We start from the raw sequence: 9943 nt of genomic DNA, 5'->3' as shown, positions 1-9943 counted from the left end.
AGAAAATGGTAACAAGGACTGTCATGATGCACCTGAGGTCAGGCTGCAACACACTTTTGGGACCCAGTCCACATGTTGAAAGCCACTACCTTGTGTTATATCTAATTTTGGATTACAGTCAAACTGATTAAAAATAAATAGAAAAAAAAATTCTATACATTGTACCATCCAAGATTTTTCATGCAGGGTGTGATAAAGATCCATAATTACTTGCACTGGGTTTTATGAGTTCCTTTCTGATGGCAATGAACCAGCTTGCTCAATCATAAGACTTGCTTTCGGTGACCAACAAAGAGAACAGGACAGATAAATTGCTTATTTAGAATAACACATGCTTTGATCTACCAGCAGTACCCGAGAACTGATGACACGCTGATATACTGATGAGCTGACCCTCGGTGGCAGAGAGGAGTTGCCATCAAGTGGAGCATGGGAGGCGAAGGGCCAGAGAGAGGCCAGACCGAGAAGGAATCCAGCTGTAACCAGGAGTTCTATGAAAGACTAGAACTATTCAATTGTAAGGTTTAGAACAGCCTGCCTATGTAAACCACCTTGGATTAAAGTCTGAGGAGAAATCTGACGACCAAAGAAAGGCAGTATAGAAATACCTGTATAAATAAATAAATACCTCATTAGGCTGTCAATGGATCCAGACAAGGCAAATGGAAAAAAGTAACTATCAAGGTACTGCATGTCGGCGTAGTTTAATGGTAAAATTTTCAGTCCTGTTGACACCTGTAGTTTTGGGAGAAACAAGAATAATTTGCTGTGTCTTGATTGTTCTTCTTTATCATGCCATTCTGCATCCAGGGTGTACCAGCTGCCTTTGAATTAGGGTAACACCATGTGGCATTTTGTCCTTAGGTTTTAAATACCACATACTCATTTCAATAAAAATGTTTCCCCAGAAATAAGTGTTCTGTTTGTTGTTTTGCAACAGGAGGCAGTGGCGGCCCATGCCCCCAAGTCTCCTGAATCTCCCCCAAATGCCACCCTGTGGATGTTTGCTGTTGGAGAGGCTTCTGCAACTGTGGTGAGGCTTGGGCTGTTTGTCTCTCATTTTCCACACCTCACACAACTTCACAACCTCTGACACTAAAAGACTAAGGGCCCAATCCTATCCGACTTTCCAACTATGTATGTTCCCTCAGATCCCATGATGGACGAAAGCTGGGATGCAAATAGAGTAAACTTTTTTTGTCTGGATTGAAAGCCTGTTGGGGTGGAGCAGAGCTTGTGTTGCCTTAACCACCCACACAGTAAGCCATTCATTTGTGTTGTTCCCTGACTTGTCATTGAAAGCAAGTGCAGTTTAGCAAAATAGGCTTATTAGCTACACAAAAGGAACTATTAAAACCCACTGCAAGTTATTAGGTGTCCTTAGCAAAATAACTTGAAAAGTGCAATAAATAGAACAAATGTTGTTCTGCACAAAGAAAAAAAGCTGCAGTTGAAGTGAGCATTTGACCTTGGTGCCATTGGTACCACGATGCCAGGGGAGCAAGTACAGGAGCCCCTTCTGTGCTAGGAATTGGCCACTCCTGGTGCATACACCACATACAGGCAAAACTGTTTGCTTTGTGGAAGCACAACTTGAAAAGGTGCAGAAGAGGGCACCCAAAATGATCAAGGGCTTGGAGAACCTTCCTGATCAGGAAAGGTGACAAAGTTGGTGGTCTTTTTTATTTTAGAAAAAAAGGCAATGAAGGGGAAACATGATATGATAGATGCTTACAACATGCACTGTGTGGAACAAACAGGTAGACAGTAGGGAAGTTTTTCTTCCACTCTCACAATACTGGAACCAGGACTCGTTCAATGAAACTGAGGGTTGGGAAACTTAGGACAAACAAAGGGAAGTATGGTTTCGCATAGCGCCTAATGAATTCAAGGTGTAGTGATGGAAACCAGCTTGCATAATTTTTACAAAGGATTGGACACAATCCTGGAGGACAGGCAGGAGAAGGCTCTTTTTTTGCATGCCCTACTTGTGGGCTTTCCAGGGGCCTCTGGTGGACCACTGTGGGAAATGGGATGCTAGATGGCCATTTGGCCACCTGATCAAGAAGGACTCTGCTTAAAGTTTTTATGTGGCATTGAAAGAGAGCTAAAAGTTTTTTTTGATGCAGAAGATTCAAGTTGTTTGTTGTGGTTTATTTCTGCATTGACTGAAGCTGGCAGATAGATGTTAACAATGTCTGCTTGGTGGAAGGTTGTTCCAAAAATCTTGCACACTACCAAACACTTGCTATAATTAAAGAGTGCAACGCAACAGACATCCTGCTTTCACAGCCAAAGGAAAGACAGATTGTTTGTTTCCTGCTCTTGGAGACATTGGCAGTAAGTTTTCCTTTGGAAAAAATAACCACGTACTTTGGATTGGCATTGGTGTGGGTGAAAGCAGTAGAATTCAACCTTTCTTTTTGTAAATTTCCCCTACAAAAGCAGAAATACAAAAATAATCAACTCTTCTTATTTAGCCTCTTTCCTGCTTTGGAGACACTGTTTGGTCCTTAACGATGTTATACACAATGAATATTTTCTTGTACTTCAAGAGATTGTCCTTCCCCACTTCTTAAAATGCATGGAGTGTACAAGAAAATTGCGCCGTTCGTCAGAGACATCTAATTTTTCCCCTTTGCAAAGCTTGTGCTTTTGCTCCGTTTCACCAGAAGAGGGTAGAGTTTGGAAAGCACTTGACGTCAGCCTGGAATTCCTATTGTGCTTAAAACTGGCAAGGGGAAAAACAAGCACAACTTTCTCCATGCCGTGCTTCAAGCCACTGCACGAAAACACAGGTGAATATTTTCTAGCAAAAGAAACAGAACAGATCGTCCCTGTGAGCCTCTGATGCTAAGACGCTGTACAAGTGTTTAGTGGGACTTGCCTCTCTCTCTCTCTTTCTCAGGATTGTCAGTTTATTCACTTTTTTTATTCGGGTACAAGGGATGTATTGTGGTCATAAGAATTTCTGAAGGTGAATCGATGCCACTTGAGAAAGAAGAAAACTTAGAAACCATCGCAAGCTCTGGGTGAGTTTTCTTCAGTGTTTCTCCCCCTCCAAATCCCTTGGAGCAACAGCTTATTTTCAAACATCCCTGTTCTCGCTTACAGGCAGCCAGATGACTTTCTTTTCATTGCTACAGCTTGTTGCATCTTTCACGAGTTTTCACAGCCTGAGGGTTTGTTTCCATAATCTTTTCCAGCCCTCCTCCACATCATTTTGATTAAGATTTACTAATATACAGCTGCCTTGATTTCTCTTGAAGCTACTTTGGTGAAGATTTTTTTTGGGGGGAAAGACTGTTGGAAAGAAGGCTGCAATTAAATTAAAATGGCAGACGACATTAGTGTTCAAGAGCTGGACAGTGATGGGTCAGAAAACAGTGAGGAAATTGAGATTATAGTCAATGTTGGTGGGGTAAGGCAGGTTCTCTATGGAGATCACCTAAACCAGTATCCCAACACAAGACTAGCAGAGCTCATGAACTGTTTGTCAGGGGGATATGATGCTATTTTCTCACTTTGTGATGACTACGATCCTGGGAAAAAAGAATTTTACTTTGACAGAGACCCAGATGCTTTTAAATGCATCATTGATGTTTATTATTTTGGGGAGGTGCACATGAAGAAAGGGATATGTCCAATCTGTTTCAAGAATGAGATGGAATTTTGGAAAGTGGATCTCAAATTCCTGGATGATTGCTGCAAGACTCATCTCAGTGAAAAAAAGGAGGAACTAGAGGAGATAGCTCGACGGGTACAATTGATCTTGGATGACTTGGGACTGGACACCTCATTAAACCGCTGGAAAAGATGCCAAAAATATATTTGGAAATTCATGGAGAAACCGGAATCCTCGTACCCTGCTCGCGTAGTAGCGGTCCTGTCTTTTCTATTCATCCTCACTTCATCTGTAGTGATGTGCGTGGGGACCATCCCAGAACTGCAGGTGGTGGACCCTGAAGGAAAATCTGTGGAACACCCTGTTCTGGATAAGATTGAGACAGCTTGCATAGGCTGGTTTACCCTCGAATATGTTCTTAGGCTCATCTCCTCTCCCAATAAACTGCGCTTTGCTCTTTCTTTCATGAACATCATTGACATTTTTGCAATACTTCCATTTTATGTCAGCTTGATACTGACCCACTTGGGTGCTAAACTGATGGAGTTAACCAATGTGCAGCAAGCTATCCAAGCACTCCGGATCATGAGGATTGCAAGAATTTTCAAGTTAGCACGTCACTCGTCAGGTCTACAGACTTTGACCTATGCGCTGAAGAGAAGCTTTAAGGAACTGGGGCTTCTTCTGATGTACTTGGCTGTTGGAATCTTTGTTTTTTCTGCCCTTGGTTATACAATGGAGCAGAGTCACCCTGAGACATTGTTTAAGAGCATACCCCAGTCATTTTGGTGGGCAATCATAACCATGACTACTGTGGGTTATGGGGACATCTACCCAAAAACAACACTGGGGAAACTCAATGCTGCCATCAGCTTCCTTTGTGGGGTAATAGCCATTGCACTACCAATCCATCCCATCATTAATAACTTTGTCAGATATTATAACAAGCAGAGAGTTTTAGAGACAGCTGCTAAGCATGAACTGGAACTGATGGGACTAAATGCAGGTGATAAGAAAGGTGGACATGAAGGTGAACCATCATATCTTTTCAGAGGAGCAAAGGATGATCTTCAGCAGAGCGGCCACCTAAAAGTCTCCTACAGTGACACCTTCATTCACCTCCTGTCAGATGATAAACACCATCGAACCAGGCTTCAGAGCTGTAAGTAGATTCCAGGAGATTCTCTCCAGTCTGCAAAAGCTTGGGATCAGTGACAATCTCACATTGCAGTAATAAAAGGGACTTCTCTGAGGTCAGAGTGACTCTCTTTTCCATGCACACGTGTACACATCAGCATCTCCATCTCCATTTGGTAAGATTGTTGTAAAACCTGACATAAAACATGAGAAAATGAACCTAAGGCCAGATATAACAAACTGTAACCATTTCTGAGGCTTAAAAGCATATTGATCAGTAAATGTATCACGATTTGGCTGTGAAACCATATAAAGACATAAAAAACATGTATGTTATAATAATAAAGGAAAAAATAGCACTGCCAAGCAAGCAAGATGAGTAGGTTTTCTTAAATGTCTGTCTGTTGGGAGGTACTGCTTGAAAGAAAGTTAAACCAAACCATCACTTTTAAAACCTTTGAATGTGTAGCAAGTGGGTCATGGGATATTTACAGGTAATACTGACAGGTATAATGATATGGGGGAAGAACCAAATGCAAAGCAGCTTCTAAACTAACACCTGGAAATTATCACCTTTTTAGTAGAGAAAATATTTACTGCTCCCTAGACAGATCTTCAGAAAGAGGAGAAAAAAGAGAAAAGATGCAAAGTTAGTGTGTTAAGGACGGAAATATTGTGGCAAATAAAACAATCTCAAATGAAATACAATGGACATGATTTTTTAAAATGACTTTTTCAATTCTGTATGGAAAAGTTATGCATATGATTGCAGCTGAAAATGACAGACTTGTTTTTAAATTTGTTTCCGAATTAGTTCAGTTTATTTTACGGACAGTTGCTGAAAACGTCCTCAAACTTGTGGGTTTGTTGGTTGTTCTTCAGAAATGTGCAACCCCCCTCCCCACCCCACCCCCAAGAATCTCACTCAAACCAAAATAATCATAGCATTATTCTATTTATGGTGATAAACTGTTCATACAGTTTAGGAACACATCACTTGATTTCTTAATAAGAGGAAAGGAATCTTGTGTGTTGTATGCCCTGCACTTCATCAGTATACAGCTGGGTAATTTGGGAGGTGATGCATTTGGACCAGTTCTGCAGTCCTTACAGCCAAGCAAATCATCTGGTAAAATCAACAGAACTTACAACAGCCAGTGCTATTCTGCTTTGTGTTGAGATTTGGACATTAAGCACAGGACTTCATCACGGTGATATGATGGGACAGCTCCTTACGCTTGGAGGATGCTCTCTAAACTTTGAGAGTCCTGTGAAAACAAACGATTTGGAATGCAGTGCATGGGTGTTCAAATCACTCTTAGCACACTTTAAAATGACTCTCTGGATGCCCTGTGCATCCAACAGCTGCAGTGGCATTTTAAAGTATTCCAGTTGGAGATTACAAGAATTTATTTTAATGAGCAGCCCTATTATTGTGGTCAAATATTATCGTGGGACCTCTTGGATGACAGGAGGCAGTTTTGCTATTTTTGAGGACCTAGACCAGTGTTTCCCAAACTTTTGATAGCTCAGGGATGTTTTTTTCTGAATTAAAATTGGAGACAGCCTGAAAAGGTTTGCTTGTAGAGTGTGTATGGGTCAATCTGCACATTTTTTCTTAAGTAAATAGCAACCAAATTGCAGTCCCATGGATTGAGACCATAGTATGAGCGGAAAGGTCTTTAATCCTTTGCCCCTTTTGCTCCACCCATAGTCTCAATTCGGATTGTGCTTCCCCTGCACAACTGCAATTTGATTCAGAAGGAAAGTTCTCATTGGCTCTCAGTACGAGCTTCCCTTCCAAGGCAAGCAGAGTGAGCAGGGGGCAGAGCCCAGATCCAGCACTTGTGCTGGATCCTAACTCTGGTCCTAGGCAGCCTGGGGCAGCTCCAGGCTTCTTGAATCTGTGCCACCTCTGTAGGTGGTAGATCTGAGTAGCCTCATTGGGGCTGCTGTGGCTTTACCCTGGGTAAGGAAAGCAATTCCCCTTGCCCTGGGCTGAGCCACTTCCAGCCCCAACCCTATGTTGGATACAGGGCCGGCTAGCTTGGGTGGAACCATAACAGTATATCTGGCATTAAAATGATCTTGCAGTGCAGACTTGCCCCGTCTCAGCCCCAGTGCAGACTTGCCCAGGCTACATGATCGTTAGCTACGCCACTGGATACAGTGCAAGCCCCACTGGCACAGCTGCACTGGCACAGGAAAATTGGATAGGATTTGGCCCTAAGCTGCTTGAGAGGAAAATGGAAAATGGATAAAATGGAGGAAAATGGAAAAAAAAAATGCAAACAGCAATACTGTATTTATACCCACTGTTTTCTGCCAGTATTGAGCATAGAAAACTGTCTTATACCAAATCAAGCCATTGGTCCTCCTAGCCCAGTACTGCCTGCTTGGACTAGCAATGACTTTCTGGGGTACTCTGACTCAGGCAGTGGCATCGCTAGGGGGGTATGGGTGGTGCGGGCCACACCGGGTAACGTGCATGGGGGGTGTGTGACGTGCACTGGGGGTGACATGCTAAAGTCGCTGTGGTTAGGAGTAACACTGTCATATTGTATACCATTGGATGTGGAATTTACAGCGGAATGCAATGTAAAAAACCAGAGTGAAATATTGCATTTCTATCAAAAGTTATGGCCAAAAAACCAGAGAACAAAAAAATGCATGGATCCCTGCATCTCTGATCACCATGCCAACCACCTGGGGTGTTGGCCCACCCACTGCATGGGGGGGTGACATGCTGGCATCCTGCACTGGGTGACACGAACCCTAGTGATGCCACTGATGTCAGGTCTGCTCTGTAGCTTGGTTAATGGAAATTCATGCTTACAAACAAGAATGAAGGTGAAGGTGGTGGGGGAACAAATCCGACTGAGCCCCAACACGCAAGTGTTAAATTAAACTGTCAAACGGCTCACTGCTTCAGCCTTCACCACAACAGTTCTTATTTAACATGACAGTCAACATGGTCATGACTCATTTTATTAATAGTAATTATTTCTTTAGTTAGGCACAGCCTCAAACAAAAAAGGATGTTTAAATTACACCACTTCAGAACTCATTTAGGAAGGGCATGGCACAGAGCTGTGAGACATAATGAGCCTCTGGAGTCAGAAAATGTGAGGAACGACTCTGTGAGGAACCTTCTTTTCTCCCTCTGTGAGGAAGCTTGACCAGGTCATAACAGGAGATGGCACCAACCCAGCCTCTCTAAGTCCAGTTGCACACAAGAGTAGAAAGAAGGAATGCTGCAAGCACAACTAAACAGGGTTTTTCAGAATTTTTTCAGAGAAATATTTTTTATTTAATTATTGTCAGAAAATTTGTATCTGTAATGGACAACCATGGTTTTGAACAAACAAACCTGAAATATTGAAGGAAGGAGGCTAAGATCCGGCACTCTTGCTGACTCTGCTCACGGAGAATTAAGGGCGACTTCACATGCTACGAAATTCTGACACAAAAAGGATTTCCACATAGAAACTAGCATGCAACCCATATGTACATCATTATGTGATGTCATATGTGTCTGGAAAGATATAGGCAACTGTGATTTCCTAGTATGTAGACATGTAGCTAAATATATGCACCTGGTAGCCACATGCAATAACCTATATACAGACTGCACGCAGTGGCGTCGCTATAGGGGTGCAGGCCACATCTGGGGACGTGCACAGGGAGGGGTGACACGCTCGGGGGGGGTGACATGCTAAAATCACGGTAGTTAGGCGTAACCCCATCATATTATATACCATTGGATGCAAAATTTTGAGCGGTGTGCAATGCAAAAAAAAACCAGAGTGAAATATCTCCTTTCTATCAAAAGTTATGGCCAAAACACTGAACAAAAAATGCATGGATCCCTATGGAAAGTGAAAGTGAGCTGTATCGCACATTTACTCATGATTAGGTGAGCGTGCCTTAGTCCGTCGGAAAGGGTAGGCTGAGAGGAATCCAACGACACCAGAATGGTCCTGATCCAATGAATGCAGCCCAAAAAAACACCTGAGAAGGAAGGCCCTCCCTACAAGCAGATAAATGTATTGAGCCCTATGGAAAGTGAAACTAAGCCTCACGGTCGCGTTTACTCATGAGTAAGCAAATGTGCCTTGGCTGGTGTGGAAGATCAGGTGAAGGAGAGTGCAAGGCTACCAGAATGGTCCTGATCCTATGCACCTGGAGCTAAACAAGTGCTCCAGAAGGCAGCCTCCCCCCCAAAAGGATCAAAACAGAGGCTGCAGCTGATAAGGTGAACCTTTTTGAGACTTGCAAATCCAGGTGGATCCTGACAGTGATCTGGTTTAAACAGAAGTTCTTAAATTGAACTGGGCATTGGGTAGGGCTGAAAACCTTACTGGTTTTGGAGGGGGGGTGTTATTGCAGGCAGGCTACAGAGGAAATTCACTTGGTGGAACAGGGCTGGCTTCTGCTTATTAAATTATTTGTTTTACTTTAATTATTTATACTTATTTGTTTTAATTTGCCTGATGATGTCACTTCTACCATGACATCACTTCTGGTTGGTCTTGGACAGATTGTCATTCTAAAAAGTGGGTCCCAGTTCTAAACGTTTGAGAACTGCTGCAATAAGGCGTTAGTAAGTTGACACCGTGGGTGTGTGTGTGACACCACTAGCAACCAAAATCACTAAAATCACAGTTTGAAGGAGTAATACCATCATGTCATATATCAATCAATGCATAATTTCATGCAGAATGTGTTCTATCTTTGTTCTATCAAAAGGTACAGCCAAAAAACCAGTGGGGGCGGAGTGATGGTACATCACCACGTCCACCACCTGGGGTGTGGCCCCACCCACTGCATGGGGGGCGACGTGCTGGCATCCCACGCCAGGTGACGTGAACCCTAGTGACACCACTGGCTGCACATTACTGCACACCAAATTTTACCTGTGTAAGAACTTTGTGCCCTTTGAAGTACCTTTTAATTCACTCAGGGCGCAATCCTAACCCACTTTCCAGCACTGACATAAGAGCAATGCAGCTCTGAGGTAAGGGAACAAACATTCCCTTACTTTGAGGAGGCCTCTGTGAGTGACACCCAACTGCAGGATGCAGCACATGCTCCACTGGCACAGCTATGCCAGTGCTGGAAAGCGCTGACATAAGGGGTTAGGACTGCGCCCTCAGCCTTATTATTAACACTCAACAGAGT

At 43.1% G+C, this 9943-nt stretch overlaps 1 protein-coding gene across 1 annotated transcript; it reads left to right on the top strand.

The window, feature by feature from the left end:
* Nucleotides 1–3334: 3334 nt before the first annotated feature.
* On the top strand, nucleotides 3335–4795 carry KCNF1 (potassium voltage-gated channel modifier subfamily F member 1). Its single transcript, XM_066611324.1, has one exon. It carries the CDS (start codon nucleotides 3335–3337, stop codon nucleotides 4793–4795), a length of 1461 nt encoding a protein of 486 aa, XP_066467421.1.
* The last annotated feature ends 5148 nt before the right edge of the window (nucleotides 4796–9943 follow it).

The sequence above is a fragment of the Tiliqua scincoides genome, chromosome 1, assembly GCF_035046505.1.
Source record: "Tiliqua scincoides isolate rTilSci1 chromosome 1, rTilSci1.hap2, whole genome shotgun sequence".
Taxonomy (NCBI): domain Eukaryota; kingdom Metazoa; phylum Chordata; class Lepidosauria; order Squamata; family Scincidae; genus Tiliqua; species Tiliqua scincoides.
The sequence above is the reverse complement of the archived record's forward strand: the minus strand, read 5'-3'. Positions and strand labels throughout refer to the sequence as shown.

Bases quoted from the DNA above. Each gene is read 5' to 3' on its own strand.
- KCNF1 (XM_066611324.1), top strand. From the start codon at position 3,335: ATGGCAGACGACATTAGTGTTCAAGAGCTGGACAGTGATGGGTCAGAA.